A 20220-nucleotide genomic window follows, 5' to 3' on the forward strand; every position below is an offset into this window, starting at 1 on the left:
AGTTATTGTTGAAAAAAAATAACGTTTTAAAATGCGTTTACACCCTTTTGCCTTTTAATTTCAAGAATTGACACATTCAAAATCTTTATAGGGGTCGGAGCTTTGGTATTCTACCAGAGAACTCTAACTCCCCTCCAAACAGTAGTAATAGTATCCTGACTGTCTGTAGCCACCACTAGGGGGAGCTTAAAAGCTCAGAGTGCATACATTGAGCTTAATAGTAAAATATTATGCAGTAAGCTCCTCTAGAGTCTGCGACGGGCAGTACAAATGTTTTTCATTTAACACAATGTTTATGAAGAGGATTTGGAGCTTTGTATCAGAAAAGACTAAGCTCTGGCTGCTATAAAGCCACATTAGGAACTGAATTAGTGCAGAATGTTGGACCTTTGTGTTGAAAGGTGGATAGTTACCTGAAAGGTGGACAGAAGGTGATCTCGTAAAAGTGTCTGATAGTTTCATTTGGAAATGTATTATTTTCGATTGTTTAGATGTAACCTGTGGAGTCATTTTCTGTCTTAACGTGGAAAAAAAAAAACTATAACTTGTTTTAGACAGTCTGCGGCTTTTTTTTTTTTGTTCCAAACATTTTCTTTTATTTTCTTGCTTAGTGTGAGATCTCGATGACTGAACAAGTCTTAATAGCTAACAGCATCATCTATCTTGTTTTATTTTCATTCTCCTCGGGGGGAAAAGGATTACATAACCGCTAGTTTGTCATACCTCTTTTCACTTACCATGATCCTGTTTTCTTACACCTATGGTGGGACTGAATCCGTTCTCCCGTTTCGGCACTTATCTCCGGAGAAATATAAGAACTATTAATGTTCTTTTTCAATGCAGTAATTAAACTTTGAGCGCACCCAAACAGTCTGGGTCTAATGTTAACTGAAACGCATCACGTGGTAGGATGGCTTCAGTCCTAATAATACAGAATAATAGGCATATTCTTCTTCGGCATAATCTTATAATAGGCACCCGCATGTTCAGTGCAGACAATAGCTAATAATTATACCAGAACTTGAACATATAAATGCATAGCGCTCTAAACCTCCTGCTTCCCATCACGTTATATGATGGAGTTCTTACTGCCTCTACCCACCAGTAGGGAGAGCTGGCTACATAGAGATTAAAAGGGTTGGGGTGATTTAAAGGATTGTATAAAAACCTGAACCTGTGGAGGAAAGATATTTTATTTTTATTTTTTTTGTCTGTTGGGCTGCCAGTGCTGCAGTCTCTTCCATGCAGGTCTAGAGTCCTAAGCCATCCTATTCAGCTGCATATAGTCTAGTTGGGACCGGGGTGGAAGAGTCCACAGTTGGCCTTCATGCAGAAGTAGCGGCCCCAACATGCGTGGGTAAAGTACTGAAGAAACTACCTTTCCTCTACACCAGGGGTAGGCAACCTCCGGCTCCCAGCTGTTGTGAAACTACAATTCCCAGCATGCTCCATTTATTTCTATGAGAGTTCTTAGAAGAGCAGAGCAAGTATGCATACTGGGAGTTGTAGTTTCACAACAGCTGGGAGCCGGAGGTTGCCTACCCCTGCTCTACACAATGAGAACACTCCAGATTTTTCTGACAAGCCAGGAGAAACCCTATCAGGGCAGGTTCGCACTGGTGTTGGAATTCTTTTATAGGTTTTGGTTTCTTTAAGAGGCATTCCATTTTGCTCTGTCCTAATACATGTCGATGAGGACACATAACGGTTCCTCTTATAGGCTTTTGTTTTGTATTCCGTCCTAGAATTCCATTATATTCCGTTATCACTCTGTTATAAAACCTATAATGGAATTCCATAATGCCAGTGTGAACCCGTCCTACGTATCAATGATTTATTCTTAGGATACACCATTAATATCAGATCATGGGGGTCTTACTTCTGGCACCCCTGACAATCAACTATTTGAAGAGGCAATGGCACCTCCACTTTTTAGGCTAGGTCTCTACATAAGATCCCCCAGCAAGATCTCCCAAACCACCACCAACCACCAAACGACAACCACAACCCATGGGAGTGCACTACCACGTTTGGAGAGCAGTCACAGCCCAATAGTCAAAACTGGAAAAACCCAACCAGAAAAAGTGCAGCACCTGTCTTTGTACATTGCCACTGCATGATGACCTCTTTTAAAGAGGTTGTCCATGCTTTTTCATATTGATGACCTCAGGATAGGTCATCAGCATCAAATCAGCGGGTTTCCAACAGCCGGCACCCCCAGCTGTTTGAGGAGATAGCGAGCGCTATGCGCACTTGCCGTCTCCCTTATCTTTTCCTGCTCTCTGCTGTATGTCTATGGTACAGGATAGGTCATCAGTATGAAAAAACCCAGACAAGCCCTTTAGGTAGGTTCCTACTCTATTAGGTACATCATTACAGCCACAATACGGTAGCTGTAGGGAGAGCGACATTAGCCCTTCTGCCCTTCTAAGCCCCCCTGGGTGAGGACTATAGCACTTCACCAGTTCAAGAGAGGATACAGCAGTAAAATAAATTTTGGGGCCCACCATACCGATACATTCAGATATTACCTGCTCACACAGCAGCAAGATGCTACCAGATGATTGAATATGGGGGTCCCTGCAGCAATTTTGAGAAGGTAGGTCCTGGGAAGAAGAGGACACTGGCTATCTTCCCTCTATACCTAGAAGTCATCTCAGTTCTGATCGTGTCTATAATAATAAACTGGGGAGTTTATTTAATAATCTATCAAGTTTTTTTACATGAACATAGGCTGGTGGATGTGCTGTACATTGAATATATGTATGTAGTGCAGTAACTCTACTGTGTTATGTGCCACTTGTGCAGGGGGTGGGAGACTAGGGGCTCACCTAGCTCAGGGGATTCACCTGTACCCTTGTAGGCCAGTCTGAGCCAGGAATACAGTATACGTTTTTCAAATATTTTAAATTTTTTTTATTTTTATGTTATGGCCCATTTATTAGACAAAAGCGGCAGGATTTAGACATTAGGGTTCTGCTGTGCGGATCTGCAGGATTACCTGCTTATCATGTAACTTTTATGAAACTTCGGCCCCTTATTCCCCTTTCAATTTTTGAAATACAATCGTACACAAAGAGCTAGAAAACCAGTGTAGCAATGATTGCATTACAGTTTGAGTCTCTTGGAGCGTTTGAAATCTGTCATGAATATGTAACGGATAAAATTTCTGAGAGACGCAATACTCGGTTGTAAGCAGCGATGGTTCTCAACTGTATTCTCTCCAGATGGAGCACAAGTGGATTAGCTTGTGAACCATCAATGTGAGATATCCACCTATGTGCCTGGATAGAGAGACACGGTGCAGTGTCAGAAGATTAAAGGGTTCCACAGCAAAGATCGTATTTCCCTAGAGGAGTCCATTTTATCTCCTTCTCACCTCTTTACTGTAGTGTCTTAAGGTGGCCATACACCATCAATACAACTGGTCTGCCGACAGCTATTCCAACCCACCGCCCCATAGACTTGACGCTCAGCTTGGCCAAGCACGCAGGTGCTCTTAGTAAGGAGATGAGAATAGGTCACTGCCAGACACCATCTGCTTTTTTGACACCATCTGCATGTCTAACCCTTCTTTCCCCTGACATCTAACATCAGTGAAGAATCAGGATATTTACATATCCTGCTGAAATTGGCAGTTTTTAGCCAATATTCACCATATCTATGGCCTGCTCTAGTCTGCTTTGCCTCTGTCAGGGGGGGAACCTGCCGTACCAGAAACCCTCCTCGACTGCTTTACTTGTCTGGATATTAAACATGGTGAAGCGCAACTGTGTAGCTGTATTGTGACATACAGAGAATCTGAGTCACGGTACCTTCTGCGGTTAGAAGGTACCGTGAAGGTTAAAAGATCGTAGAGACTGACTGCACGTGAGGTTAACTGAAAATCTCTTGATTCTCAGTGTTGTGGTTTGGCAATGACCACATCTCTTGTCAGGTGCAGCCCGTGGTCATTACTGCTTCCCTACTTAGTTTGTTCGCACACTTCATACCATGCAGTTGATATTCTCTGTTCGGATTTGAAAGAGTTGGTGTGTGGACCTTACCTGTGTTCCTGCTCATCCATTTTCTATAAGATAAGTTGTACTGCTCTTTGTATTTGGTTGTTCCCCTGTGCTTGTTGTTACTAGCCCTCAGGTTGACGCTGGTTCGTTCACCTGGGAAGGAACCAGTTGTCTTATTCCCTGCCACTACCTAGGGCATCTCAGGACTCCTAGGGTCTAGGTTCCGGCATATGTATTTTCCCACCTTCAGGGACTATACATACTGACAGGAGTCAGGGCCAGGTTTAGGGGCTTCCTAAGTGGTGACCTTTTCCCTCTTCCTTGCCTTGAGGCCTAGTTCTGTGTCCCTCCCCTCCCCTGTATTCGTGACAATTTGCACATAAGACTTACCACTGAAAAAACACTGTTGCCTTTTAGACAACTACTTAGATGGTTATGAGCATTCAGCCATACAGCAAAGTGACAATAAAGAACTGTCAAATAATAATATCATTGGAACCTTGCATAAATGCTGTATCAGGTATGTCATCATCATAACCCGACGTGCTAATGGAACTTATTATACATTAAAGTATTGCACAAATTGGAATACTACATAGAAAGATTGGGACATTCCAAACCAAGCTTCATTATATATATATATATATATATATATATATATATATATATGTGTGTGTGTGTGTGTGTGTGTATTTAAGTGCATATTCTTTGGTTCACTATTTTTATTTTTTTACTTTGCATTTTTTTATATTTGTTATATTTTAGTTGGCCAACTTGACTATATTATATTATATTGGATTAACATCCATGTATATTATGTATCATTTATGTTGCTTTAAATGTGTGGTGGATATTCGTCTGGAATAGACCAATTACAGGACCAGGAGCGGGATATCTTCTATCCACATTTTGGCATTATTATTCAGGTTATGCTGATGATTCTAATAAATTAAAAGTTTTTTATCAACAGAGCAAGCCAAGCAGGTTGGGTAGTCAAAAAGTTTAGGTTATCTGAAGGCAGGTGGTGCAATCTCAAATTCCTAACTTTTTGTATTTATAGCTTCTTTGTGCCATCATTGCTGGATTACTCCATTACTTCTTCCTTGCTGCCTTTGCTTGGATGTGCATCGAAGGGATTCATCTGTATCTCATAGTGGTCGGTGTCATTTACAACCGAGGATTCCTACATAAAAATTTTTACATTTTTGGCTACTGCAGCCCAGCCATAGTAGTTGGGGTTTCGGCTGTTTTGGGATACAAGTATTATGGCACAGATAAAGTGTAAGTATATCTATATTGTAGCACTTGGTTGTCAGATGTATTTTCCCAACAGGATAAATTATTTACGCTGTGATATTTTATTTATTTTGAAGATGTTGGCTGAGCACAGAGAATAATTTTATATGGAGTTTTATTGGACCGGCCTGTCTCATCATTCTCGTGAGTACAACATTCCTTTTTTTATTAATATTCTCCAGTGTTTTATTGGAGCATTTTTGATTTAAGTAAGATTAAGAGGATTGTTTAACAACATACTGCGAAGAGCTCAGATGTGTGGTAGCCCATTGCTTTCAGCGAGATATTTGCTAGTGTGTTTTTCCTACCTTCTAAATTCAGGGCTACTGCATAACCACACAGACAACAGGATCGTAGGCGAGAGACTGTGCAGTGGCCAGGTTCGGGTGGATAATATTCTGTTATTCTTATGACGCCAATTGCAGCGTGCACAGGGTACTATCCCAGGGCCCTTCCAAGGTGTTATAACACTCGTTCCAGATTAGGAATGCCAGAGTGGGGTAATGGCCTATAATGTCTCTGTAGTGTTGTGGTAGTTGTGTCACGGTGTCTCCTACCTGGATACGGCTGGACTCCTGGCTCACTTGCAATAAATTTGAGTGTAGTGATAGTAGGAGTAATAGAGGAACTTTGCAGAATAATTGATGTTGCTTTACTTGAGGTAACTTGCATCCAAGCAGTATACAGCATTGGTCACTTTGTCCCAGCAGGTTTTGGCAATGATTGTCAGGAATGAGTACTTCTGCTTTAAATGTGGAGCTTGCAGGATAAACGTCCAATTGGTAGCTCTGTAACTATGGCAGGATTACCTTCTGCACTTATCTGGTAACTTCTTCTGTGTGGGGACAGACTAGCTGAGGAGGAATAGGTTTCTCCTAGGACTCTAGACTTATCTCACAGATGGATTCTCAGGGGATGCTTTCTTCCTGGAACTCTGGAGTTTGTCTGTAGTTTCTGCTTTCCTCATCCAGCAGAGTTGAAGGTGCTCAGACTGGGTATATGGCCAAGTCTCAGCCGAGACTAGGCCCTTGCTGTCTTCCCTAAGAAGAGGAACTCCACACACACACACCCTACCCCTAGGAGGGGGTGGGCTACACTGACTCTAACTTCCTTCTCCACCCATACTGCAGGATGTGGGTCCAGCCCACTTCTCCACAGAGGGGGAGCTAAGCTGGAATAGACCATTCCAGCTCAGATACACTAAACTGTAACTTGTACCTGCCAATGAGTTGCTGACACCTACTGGTAACCAGGCTAATTACATGAACAACTGCATTTAACATATATGTATATGCACATTTGTGGAAGACATGAGCAAAATAATATCTGATGACAGTATAAAGGCTCCTAGGAGATAGTAGCGGGGTAGAGGCTTGTAGTAACAACAGCATGTGCCACCAGTGGGACAACTGGACTCAGAGGTCCATGTGCTCGTTTTCCTTTTCTCCTAAATAGATTATATGACCGGTCAGCTCTCAATAAAACACGGTTCCAGATCCAAAAATGTCTGCTGTATCTTCAGTAAGGTACTGCACAAATTATTTTTATTAGAGAGCAAATAAATAGGTCAAGTGTAAGGGCAAGGTAGTGCAAAGGATCACATGGCATACATACCATAGTAGAGCGTAATGAATACTGGATGTAAGACAATATAATTGGTGGGTTGTGCTACTAGGTAAAACTACACTTATGAACTGTGATATTAGCAGTTTTTTTTTTTATTCAGCTTTATTGCATCTAACAAATTCAGCACTTCTACATCTATAAACCCAAAAATGCTAAAATGGGTTTACAAAGCAAAATAGATCCACATCCTAATCTTTTACTTATTCTGAGATACCAAAAGGCACTCCAATCTTATTAGTTTATGTAAGAATAAATTCTAATCCTAAAACCTTTGTTACTGGGTGAAACTTGTGCTGGACTCCCCTCCCCTGAGGAACTTGCTTATGAGCAACGATTTGGCGATTTGCCCCAAGTGTCATGGAAAGGATGGGAGGGGGAAGAAACGCCTGACACTATTGTCCAAGGAGCCAAAGCTTGACAATAATATAGGGGACCCATTTTGATGTTTTTTATAGGAACTCCTTCCTTCTATGTGCCCCACTGGGTTGAGACAACATATAAAGGATCAGATATGGGAAGACCTCTTGTCAAAAAGGTTTTCTGGGATCGGGATAAGTCATCAATACTAGATTGGTAGGAATTCAACTCCACTAATCAGCTGTTTTAAGGAACACTCATGCAAATGCTGTGGCCTCCTCATTGTTACATTGGGCTTCTTTTGATTGGACCGCGCTGCCTCAGAAGTCACAGGAAATCCACAATCGAAGCCAGCAAGATAATCACGGACATGGGGAAGCAAATAGGCCAGTCAAAGGCTCTCCTCTCCTTTCCAAGCTTCTATGGAACACCAAAATTGCATCCAATAGTGAAGTACCGTCATACAGATTGGAGTAGAAAATGGTTTTAATATACTCACAATGTACAAGTATATACAGGCAGTATACAATGGATCAATCACCCAACCCGGGTTTCGCTCAGTCGAGCTTTGTCAGGGGTATTCATCCCACCCACTCCAGGGCGGTCTTATACATTACATTACATTGGGCTGCCTGCCTGTCTGCCGTGACCTTGCAGGATATAGCATTTTTCCCATTCATTTGAACATGCAGGTACTGTAGAAGTAGATAACCCTATTTAAAAATGACATTGCCCAAGTGTTGCAGACCATTGAAACAGCTGATCGTCGGGGTGCCAAAAGTCATGCCCTCAACAATCCGATATAGATGGCCTCTCCTAAGTATAGGTCATCAATCTACTGATCCCAAAAAATCTTTAAAAAAAATTCAGGTGTGCTGTTTTATGTGTCATGTCTGGGGGGGAGGGAGAAAGTTTATGACTGAGACTTGAACTTTTAAAAGAACAAAATAAAGTTTGACATGTCGGCCTGTACGTTGGAAAACTCAGCAGGAGGTTGAAGAAGAAAGTATGTCAACAGTCTGATAATCTGATATTTGAAATATTTAGTTGTATCATCTTCCATTGATGATCAGACATCTCCGAAGATTACACTGTCATCTTCATGTTTCACAAAATCTAATGTACCCTGCAATCATCACAGTTATTTTTAACCCAAATTGTAGCATCAGACAGAAGCCGGCTATTTCACGTGAAGTGACACTCGTTGACTAGCAGACCTGGCGCATCTAGAAAAATTGTTCCTGTGGAACAACGTGAGGTCTGCTAAGTTGTTGCATTTGGCTTAAAAACTAATCGTAAACTTTCCTGACCTACCAGAGGTCTCAACAAAAGTCGTTTCCTCCATAATATTACATAGTTTCGTATCAGTGCTTGACTGTGTTCCAGAATCCAGATCGTCATGATCTGATTTGGCTTCCCATTTACATTGTCAGCATATTTCCTCAGGCTGTTTTTGCGTACAAGGTTTGTTTATAGGTCAAATTACAATATGGACAAACATGATCGGGGGAAAAAAAATTCTGACATTACAACTAAAAACATTAACTCAGAATGATGTAGATTAATCTGAAACAGTTCATGTTTTATAGAAGCTTGGATTTACACAGGACACAAAAATGTGGGGATTTGTAAAAAAAAAAGACAATCCCCTCTCGCTCCAAAATCCATCCATTCTAAATCTGCCATATTGGATTACAAAAACAATATTAGGATGCCAAAGTCCTGTAGGGAATAGTGTTTTTGATATTGTGCAGGCCCTCAAAGCTTTGAGGTAAATGAGGAAATGAAGTGCGGTATGAAAACTTGGAATTTTTTCAAGAGTTTGAAAGTGATATTTTTTTTTTTTTAAGGCAAAGTCTGTCCTAAACATTCAACTCTTCTCGGCTGAAAGACCTTCCAGATAGCAAATAAAAGGGTTGAAAATTTTTGAAAGCCTCCTCAACCCACTCTTCCCATACAACCCCCACTCCCCCACTAGTCAAGATTGCTCTTTCAGACCAGGCCCAGCAGCATCTCCATCCATTTCCTACATGAATGTATGATATTTCATGTCACCGTATATACTGTCACTGTATATAATATCATTGTATAATACTGTTGCGGGGACGCTGTCAATAAAATCTTTTAGTCCTCCTCCTGAGCGGACACCTTATTAGTTTGGGCCCTGTAGCAGCCACTATAGCTACTAATTTGAGGTAAAAGAAATATGATGGTTAATTCTATAGAGCAGAGGGTAACGCTCTACTGTGATAGCTTGTGCACCCAGAACATGCACTTCTTATCCTAGTCATGGTGTCCTAACCAGTGGAAAGACAGCTGCACTGGATCCTGCTGCATTTTTAAGTTTATTGACTGGACTTCGGTATTTGTGTCTTATATAGTTCTTACAATAAGTAGAAATTCCACTACTGTTTCACCTTCTCCTGTACATTAGTTTAATTGGGGCATTTACTATACAACTGTCTCACAGCTTATCTATTAGTGTGGGTCATCTGACCTCTCTGCTACAGCCAGGCTCATTTGGAAGAGGAGTTGCTGATTGATTAGCCTCTCTTTAAATATTGTTGGCTTCAGCAATGGGTTGCTGGTTATAGCATAAGCTCTGTGCGTTAACCAGCAAATACTTGTATCTGGTATCTAGTTCCTTGTTTAGTGTCTCCATGTCTGTGTAGTTTAGTTCTTGGATTTATTTTAATCCAGATCTTGGTTCTGAGTTTTTATAGTTTGTTATGAGTTCAAGTTGTGTTATGTCCAGTGTTGACAAGTAGGGTTTCAATAGGGAGAGACCTATGGACATCAGTGTGGACTAGTGTGTGGTGTTAGGGCCAGTGTTCAAGGGTAGATGCAAGGAATGATTTAGGAAGAGTTAGTTAGGGTTAGTTGTTTGTTCTCTTTAGTTATCTTCATCCTAGCAATTGGTGTTGTTACAACAGTATATCATAAGACTAGACAGTCATTAAAATGTATTACACGGGGCAACATCCAATTGAATGCCAGCCATGCCCCTAAGGAGCTTTAAAAATTAGAGAGGAGTAAGAGGTCCATGTAAATCCATTTTTTTAAGTATTTGTTTTTTATTTGTTTTGTTAACAAACATACCAAGTACAAGAAGACTATTATATGCTCTTACATTTCCTTGGCCTCTGAAATGAAGACCATGATGTTTTGAAAATAAGACACTGAGTTCAGGCTTACTAGATGGTCTCCTGTACACATATCATAGACATTCACGAAGACATTTAAAAAACTCTCATTGAGATCTCAAAATGGCAACCCCTTTGGGAATGAAAAGCTGCCCAACTCCATCAACTGATTAGGAAACTTTTGTCTGGACACACATTTCCACCACTGCCAAGAAAATGTGGTATTACATGGATAGTACCAATGCAATACCAAGTCAGGCGGAGTGTTGATCGTATCTGTACGCAAAGGTGTGCAATTATTTTTCTTAACATACCATACCATTGGAAATAGACCCGTTTTCTCCTATTTTCACCAAAAAGTACATATGATGCATACATGTGGAATGATTAATTTTAATGTGTCATTATACTGATATATTTTCAGGTTAACCTGATGGCATTTGGAGTCATAATATACAAAGTTTTCCGTCATACTGCAATGTTGAAGCCAGAAGTTAGTTGTTACGAAAACATAAGGTAAATGATAAAGTTTTAGGTTACAGTGCACCTTTCAGGAAAAAAAACATTGTAAGGAAAATGTCTGGTTAAAAAATAGTCATGGATAAGTCAAATGGAAGATGTACAACTTCAAATAAAGTAGATCTTCCATCATGGTCTGCCTTTAGTTTTCATAAGACCTTGTTACTTAAGAAATCAGCTTTTTTGAATCCATGGTGCCAGTAGATTGAAGATGTAACATAAGGCTTTTTCATCCCAGGGGCGAAATCTAGTTTAATGGTTTATTGGGTTTCCTCGAAAGCAAGAGCATACTAAGACTGACGATACACTTTATATAGCTGTTGGCCAAATTCTCAAAGCTGTTTGACCAACGGCTGTCTTTCCTGCCTCCTCCATACACATGAATGTTTGGCTCTGCTAAGGTGCAGATATTCTAAATGGGGAGAGGTGAGAAAGCCGCATCCAGACACCTCTGGTAGCAGCTAACCTTCCCTGAAAACAGTCCAATAGCCTGATCCATATTTGCCCTGACCTTTGCCATTGGGGGAGAGTCAGGAGGTCTCCAAACACTAGTTGGTCAGCTCTTCAGAGTATTTTGCCTACTCTAATTTCCGGTTCATTGCCTGATTTACTCTAAAGCCTATAGTTTTGGGCCCAGGGTGAGTCCTAATAGACTTGAGTTGGCACTTCCCACCTTTAGGTGTAAAAATGTCCATGCCTTTCTTAGAAATCACAATGGTAGAAAACAAGGAAATTGTCTGACCAAGAGCATCCAGTGCCCTTAGCTGGAGGAAAACAAGTGTAGTGCCCTTAGCTGGGTTTGCACAAAAGTTCTATGCATTATCACACTGAGGTTCCATGAGCCACCAGAATATATGATTCTGAGGGCCCATCCTCCATCTATGCAGAACATATGCGCAACTTGTAACTGCATGCTAAACTATAATTGTACCATAAGACATAGACCCTTTTGGCACCCCCCACCCCCACACATGTCCCTCTTTTGTAGTTACTTGTAACCTAAATTCCTTTGGTCCTTGAATGTCCCTCTTATTTAGTGATGAGCAGCAAAGACAATATTAGTTTTCACGATATTTCACAAATTTTTCACATAATATTTGCATTAAATGCATGAATTCTAGAAATCAAAATCCCCATTATTTTTGCAATTGCACAAATCGACACTAATGCTGCGCAATATGTGCAAGTTCACAATTTAACAGGTCTGAGTAGATATTACTGATTGTGCACTAAGTATTGTTGTGACATCACAGCACTGTGTCTGCAGCATTTATGTATGGACAGCAGAGAAACAGTAATCCCTATCACACTACCTAACACCCTGCACTGGAACCTATCAGCAACACTATATCCCTATCTAACCTACACTGACTATCTCCCACTATCTGTATTATATATATGAGCTAACTAACTAACTATCTAATATAATTAGATAAGGAATAGGATCCAGATGAAAGCACAGAGCACAGCAATGTCACTGCTCTCTCTCTCAAAACTGCAAAAAAAAATGCAGAAAATGGCTGCTGGGGAGGTTCTTATATAGTAAAGGGGTAGGCAACTTTCCTATTGGTTGCTAGGGATGTTGCTATGCTCTGACAAAGATATTGCAGCCATTCCTTGGCCCACGAGCAAGAAGGGAGGTTACTGATGAAAAAAAAAAAACTAGAATATTGCGATTACGAAAATATAGCCCTATATTCAACATTTTTCGTGAATTCTCAAAGTGCCGATATTCGAGATAAAAATTTGTGATTAGAATATTCGCGATCAACACTACTCTTATTGACCAGCAAATAGATTTACATTAAATTTACTACACTGCCTCAGAAGTAGTATCCCTCTTTTACCATTCAAAGGTTGGGAGGTATTCCAGTAAGAAGTCATTGGCTAAAAAATCAGTTCAAAATGGCCGTCTTCTTCTAAACCTTTGAGGCCTATTTTCCAATCAGAGCCTGGGCCCATCAGAGGTTCATTTAAGACTCTTGTGTTCCAGTCTGACCATCGGGCTATGATGGCATTTCTATAACAAAGGGTGGGCTCTGTTTCCACCTTGCTTATGGGGCCCCCCCAATGGTTGAGATTGCTTTAATCTACTGGCATAGCTTTTAAAATTGGTCATGTTGAATATTCTTTGCACTGACACATTTTCTCTTCTTTCCGCCTCAGTTTTCAGAACCTCTTTCAGTGGAATAAATAAAATGTAAAAGTAAAGTATGCTAAAAGTTATCACACAGATTTGTATTATTAAACCATCTCGGGACAATTGATACTTGCATTCCCAGATAATTACATTTTTATTCTATATATAAAAATTCATAACCTGGCAGACAATAACAAAAGCAGTTTTTTCTATGCTCGGCGATGCGTCACGTGATTATTATAGACACATTTTTACTTCTGGGAATTGCTCGCAGTAGATTTTGAATGAAGTCATATGGCAGTGCCAGTCACCAGGGTATGCCATATACACAGAAGACAAATGCTAGAAGCTTGGAGGATGGTAATGTAGCATCAGAGTGTGCATTGTATCAGCCATATAATTACCATATTGTATGTCGTTACATCTTTGGCTTTAGGGTTGATTACATCCTGTAGTAACAAATACCTTTCTTATGCAGGTCATGTGCAAGGGGGGCTCTGGCCCTTCTGTTCCTTCTAGGTGCCACATGGATGTTTGGTGTCCTTCATGTTGTAAATGGGTCGATGGTCACTGCTTATCTCTTCACAATCTCCAATGCCTTCCAGGGAATGTTCATCTTCATCTTCCTCTGTGTTTTGTCTAAAAAGGTTAGTGGGGAAAAAAGTATGATAATTTACTGAAGAAGATGACATGAGGGATAAGGTATACGTTAGGCATAATGTCCCTGATCGCCACATTCCTGCTGTGCAAGGTGGGCATGGATGCCAAGCTATTCCTCAGGCCATCTGCCATCCTGGCTTTTCTGTTCCTAGGGCTCTGAGTGGTTGGACCAGAGTCATTGACACCAATGGGTCATCTGCCAACTATGCTGGGACTATCCCAGGTCTGATTGCTCCCCTGCAGCAAAGTCCAAATCCCTGTACAAAGGTTAAAGACTGAATACCAGGGGAGAGCAGGAATAATTTACTAATCTGAAAAACTCCTAAATTAGGCGTATTTCAGGTGCATCTGCGACTTTTCCCTGCTCACGACCAGGTCTAAAATTGTGGGCGGGGAAGAGGACGGTCGTAGAAAATGGTCTAAATGTAAGAGACAGCTTGGAAGCTGTCTTACATTTAGAACTGGCCATAATAAAGTTATGGTTGTCAGAATATGGCATTTTTGGTATTGTCACAATCGTATTGAGACACAGAATAAGAAAGTAATGTCATTTTTAGCGCCCAGTGACAGCCGTGATGTAAAAACCCCCAAAACCTTGCAGAATTGTGTTTTTTTTCCCCTGATTTCCAAGACAATGCATGGTAAAGTAAATGGCAGCATTAAAAAGGCATGTTGTCCCGCAAAAAATAACGGAAAAATAAAAAAGTTATGGCTATTGGAATGTGGGATGGAAATATCAAAAATTTTAAAATGGGTTGTCCAGAAACAGCAAAACATGTTTGTGTGTTTTTTAAACACAACATCGGTCCATGGGTTGTGTCTGATATTCCAGTTCATCTCCTTTCAAGTGAATGGAGCTAAGCTGCAATACCAGACACAACCAGTGGACATGTGTGGCACTGGTTTTGGAAGAAAGTAGCCATGTTTTAAAAGGCTAAACAACCCATTTAATTTTCTGTGCCCTTCCACCTCACATCATCAGGCGCGTGCAGTTTTTTTGACATCCGGTATCTGCTGCCTGCTGACATTGCGACAGTGGGGTTTGGACAGATTCTGATAATATACAATTAAATTAAATAATAAATTAATAATATAATTAAATAAATACATTAGAGCATTTAGAGTTGAATCTCTCCATGCAATAAAATGTCTAAAAAAAAATATCTCCTTCTGGAGGACTGATTTCAGCGGACGCCGTGTAATGATTCATTTCTCCTGTGGTGGCGCTGCAGGGAAATTGAACACTTGCTGCTGGTTTATTCACTGGTTACAGCTGATCACTGGGGTTCCAGCAGGGGAACACCCTTTAATCATATTATTTTCAGAAAAGGTTTTCAAAAATAAAATGTCAAATCAAAGGCCAGCAATCCCTTTAAGGAACTGTAAATGTAGTTACTGTACCTAATGTATAAGCGCAGAGTTACCTTTAGATGAACGTTCCATGTAAATATGATTTGTAATATAGCATTACGATGAGCAAACATTGCTTATGTTACTTGTTTGTTTGTCTGTTTGTTTTGGCCCCATGTTATAGCTGCATATCAATTACTGTAGGAGAGATCATTCATATGCAAAGTAGTTTTCGAGGCACTCGGAATACTTCCATACATTACAAATGACTCTGTAATTCCGGCAGGCTGGGGAGCAGGAGCATTTAAGCATTTCGACTTTATGTATCTCTCGGTAAAGGGGCCCATTAACTAGAAAACAAAAACATTCTTATGGGTATGGAAATCAGAGGCTTATGAAGATCTAAGGTAGACATAATATCTCTGTACAATGTTCTCAATAAAACCCCAATGCCAACACAGAGCGGGGACGGCACTGCGCAGTAATGCGAATACGGAAACGACCAGTAAACAAGAAGTATAAGCCATGTAATGATAAGGTAATAACAGCTATAAGTACAGGGGATAGAGTCTAAGGAACTAAGTGAGATACAAGATATCGAAAGAGAAAATACCTGACTATTCAGCTCTCTAATATTTCCACATATATGTCGTCTTCATACTTCATGGCCTCATGCACAAGACATAATGTATATTGCTGTGACATCACTGTGTGCATTATCTCTTTACTTTTACATCACTGTGTGCATTATCTCTTTACTTTTACATCACTGTGTGCATTATCTCTTTACTTTGACATCACTGTGTGCATTATCTCTTTAGTGTGACATCACTGTGTGCATTATCTCTTTAGTATGACATCACTGTGTGTATTATCTCTTTAGTGTGACATCACTGTGTACATTATCTCTTTACTTTGACATCACTGTGTGCATTATCTCTTTAGTGTGACATCACTGTGTGCATTATCTCTTTAGTGTGACATCACTGTGTGCATTATCTCTTTACTTTGACATCACTGTGCATTATCTCTTTAGTGTGACATCACTGTGTGCATTATCTCTTTAGTGTGACATCACTGTGTGCATTATCTCTTTACTATTTGACATCACTGTGTGCATTATCTCTTTACTATTTGACATCACTGTATGTATTATTTTTTTTACTTAGACATTACTGCAACATCACTGTGTGCATTATCCCTCTACTGTGACATCACTCATTTCTGTGACATCACTGTGTGCACTACCCTTTTATTGTCATTTCTTGCTTCAACTACTGTGACTTCACTGTGCACATTGTTTCCCTTCAGTTACATTTCTGTGCAAATTATTTATGTGCTGTAGCTTCATTAACTTAATAATTCCTGTACTGTAATATCAAAGTGGCTGTCGCCCCCACTATGCTTTATCCTTGTACTGTTACATTACTCTGTGCATTATCCATGAGCATTAAGGGGGTTGCCGGGTCCAGAACTGAACCTGGACATATCCACTTTTTCACCCAGGCAGCCCCTCAGATATGAGTTTTGTGCATTTCATGCTCTGATGCTCTCCCCTCCCCTGCACTGCATCGCGCAGGGCTGTTTGTTTATACGTTTTACACTGCTAGGCAGAGGCTTCCGCTAATGGGTGGGTTTTAGCGCTGCCCAATAGTGCTGGTGACATCACCGGGCTCACTGCTAGGCAGAAGCCTCCACCTAGCGGACATTCATTACGTCACCGGATGTGCTGAAAAAGACGTTGCCCTACACGATACAGCACAGGGCAAGGCAGAGCATTGGAGCATGAAATGCTCTGATGCTCCTACCAGAATTACTGCCTGGGTGAAAAAGAGGACAACCCCTTTAATGAAAGAAACATGCATAAAGAGAAGAGAACAGTAATGTGACATCACTGTACACCGTATTCTGCTACTATGGTATCACAGTGTGCATTATACCTGTACTTTGTAAATTTGATAGGTATCTATGCACTGTATCATCACTTTGCATTATTCTGCTACTATGACATCACTAGGTGCATTATCCCTGTACTGTGACATCACTAGGTGCATTATCCCTGTACTGTGACATCACTAGGTGCATTATCCCTGTACTGTGACATCACTGTGTTTATTACCCCTGTACTGTGGTAACACTATGTTTATTATCCCTGTACTGTGACATCACTGTGTTTATTATCCCTGTACTGTGACATCACTGTGTTTATTATCCCTGTACTGTGACATCACTGTGTTTATTATCCCTGTACTGTGACATCACTGTGTTTATTATCTCTGTACTGTGACATCACTGTGTTTATTATCCCTGTACTGTGACATCACTGTGTTTATTATCCCTGTGCTGTGACATCACTGTGTGTATTATCCCTGTACTGTGACATCACTGTGTTTATTATCCCTGTGCTGTGACATCACTGTGTTTATTATCCCTGTACTGTGACATCACTGTGTTTATTATCCCTGTACTGTGACATCACTGTTTTTATTATCCTGTACGGTGACATCACTGTGTTTATTATCCCTGTACTGTGACATCACTGTGTTTATTATCCCTGTACTGTGACATCACTGTGTGTATTATCTCTGTACTGTGACATCACTGTGTTTATTATCTCTGTACTGTGACATCACTGTGTTTATTATCCCTGTACTGTGACATCACTGTGTTTATTATCCCTGTACTGTGACATCACTGTGTTTGCTATTCCTGTACTGTGACATCACTGTGTTTATTATCCCTGTACTGTGACATCACTGTGTTTATTATCCCTGTACTGTGACATCACTGTGTTTATTATCCCTATACTGTGACATCACTGTGTTTATTATCCCTATACTGTGACATCACTGTGTTTATTATCCCTGTACTGTGACATCGCTGTGTGCATTATTCATGTACATTAGGGAAAGACACGTGGCGTAAAGTAAAGGTCATAATAATCCTAGGTTTTTATGTTCCCATCAAGCTGTAGGTGGTCATGGAGGAGTGGGGCCCTATTGTAAGTTTTGCTGTGAGGTCCATGATTACTCCTTATGCCCCACATACTGTACCTATACAATGGGTATATAATGTGCAATGCTGTATTTCTTTTTTACCTATGGTTTAGTGTCTCGCTTTGGATAGTTTCCCTGCGTGCAGCCCTCTGTTACAAATTAAATGTTGACTTTCCTTTGCAGATACAAGAAGAATATTACAGATTATTCAAAAACGTGCCGTGTTGCTTCATGTGTCTGAGATAAGCAGATGGACCGGCAGTGGTTTACAGTAAATACTGGTGCCAGCTCAGTAAAGAGATCTCCTACACGATGGAACGAGACATCATCCACTAACATGACGGCTGTGATTGTCTCATCTTCCGAAGGCCACAGGATGCATATTTCTTTACTACGCTCTACAATCTGCTCTGTATTCCATTTTCTATGCTTGCTCTAGTACGAGGATTAAAGTATAGTATTATAGTATACAAGACACAATAGTACCCCAACTCCAAACATCACTGTGCGAGCCAATCAGATGGGAGGCGGGTTAGAAAATGATTATTGGCTGCTGAAGATCAAAGACGTAACCTGAATCTCCTTGGCCCCAGTGCAAACTGCGTAATGGGGCCCACCAACTCATTTTGAATACTGGTCTCATGTGTATCAGAAGGCTTTAGACCCCTCAGGCTCCAGGACCTGAGGTACCCGTACCCTGGTCATTATTGTGTACAGTATATTTTATGTTATTTAATAAGCGTCCTTTGTTCCTTTAAAGATACGTAACATGAATAGACAGCAACGAGCAGCGGGTTTGACCTTTGGTTTTACAACATGCAATATGTTAGGAAATACGTTATATAGCGGAGCAATATATCTGTACAATGTGTTTACGGAACAGCCGGTCGGAGTTTGCAACAATTTGGAAAGCATGAGACAACCTAGCAACTGGATACATTGTAGCTGCCAACGCATCCGAATAAAAAAGCGTAATAGCATAGGCCATGGCCTATGATTAAACGTATATTAACATTCATCCTCCTGCAGCGGTAGTCAGCGATGTAGAGGGAGGACGCATATTTAGCATAGGTTCCCTGGAGGTGGGGTGGCTGCCTCACCGCCCCTCCCATTTGGGTTGCTACCGTTACCTAGTAAATGCTAGAGGTGAGGATTCGGACAGATGGAAATGCGAGCGCAACGCCAAGTCAATAATGCCATAGGGGCTCCTTAACAGTATACAGCAGCCTAGAGCTGCAGACCTTGGAAAAAGTGTGGCCCTTTTAATTTCACTATGCGCCCAACACCTCTACAGAAGTTAAAGAGGTTGCCCCAGTGTTTAATACTAATGACTTATCCTCGAGATAGGTCATCAGTTTGAGATCGACTCCCGGCAACCCCGCCGATAAGTTTTTAAAGATGCTGCAGCGCTCCAGTGAGTGCCATGGCCTCCTCACAGCTTACCAAGCACAGCGCCGACTATTGCATAGTGGTTGTGCTTGGTATTGCAGCTCAGCCCCATTCTTTTGACCAGGCTGTGCCTAAGCCATGTGGACGATGAATGTTACTCGCCAAGGGAGAGGCTTCAGTTCCTTTAAACAGCTCAGTTGAACCCCCACCGATCAGATAACAATCCTGAGGGTAGGTCATCATTTTTTAACATTTAGATAACCCCTTTAAGGACACATTATTCGCATAAGGACCCGCACCTATGTCGGGAATATAGCCCTGCAAGGTGGTGGCTGGAGGAGGGGACAGCCGCCCTCCATTTATTTTCTATGGGGCCGCTGAAAATTTCCGTCGGGCCAATAGAAGTGAACGGGAGCGGTGGCCGGTCATGCACGGTGCCATCCCATTCACTTTAATGGGGAGAGAGCTTGGTGGCCCCCACCAAGCTTTCTCCCCATTGAAGTGAATGGGATCGCTCCGCGCATGACCGGCCACCGCTCCCGTTCACTTCTATTGGCCCGACGGAAATTTTTAGCGGCCCCATAGAAAATAAATGGAGGGCGGCTGCGCATAAGCAGTGTGCCGTCCAACATCTTTCGGGGCTCCGTTCTTGATATAGATGCGGGTCCCACCACGGGGAACCACACTTATAAGACAATGGGGGTATATCCTAGAGATATGCCCCCATTGTCTGTGATGAG

At 41.2% G+C, this 20220-nt stretch overlaps 1 protein-coding gene across 1 annotated transcript in view; it reads left to right on the forward strand.

The window, feature by feature from the left end:
• The window catches only part of ADGRL4 (adhesion G protein-coupled receptor L4), a 137313-nt gene extending 117445 nt beyond the window's left edge, over positions 1–19868 (forward strand). Inside the window, exons 12-16 of the mRNA XM_044302059.1 lie at positions 5065–5285; positions 5378–5444; positions 10851–10942; positions 13564–13732; positions 18275–19868. Of these exons, the coding sequence (XP_044157994.1) occupies positions 5065–5285; positions 5378–5444; positions 10851–10942; positions 13564–13732; positions 18275–18337 (612 nt within the window). The 3' untranslated portion in view covers positions 18338–19868. The remainder of the gene's footprint in view (positions 1–5064; positions 5286–5377; positions 5445–10850; positions 10943–13563; positions 13733–18274) is intronic.
• Positions 19869–20220: the final 352 nt, after the last annotated feature.

The sequence above is a fragment of the Bufo gargarizans genome, chromosome 7 (assembly GCF_014858855.1).
Source record: "Bufo gargarizans isolate SCDJY-AF-19 chromosome 7, ASM1485885v1, whole genome shotgun sequence".
Classification (NCBI taxonomy): domain Eukaryota; kingdom Metazoa; phylum Chordata; class Amphibia; order Anura; family Bufonidae; genus Bufo; species Bufo gargarizans.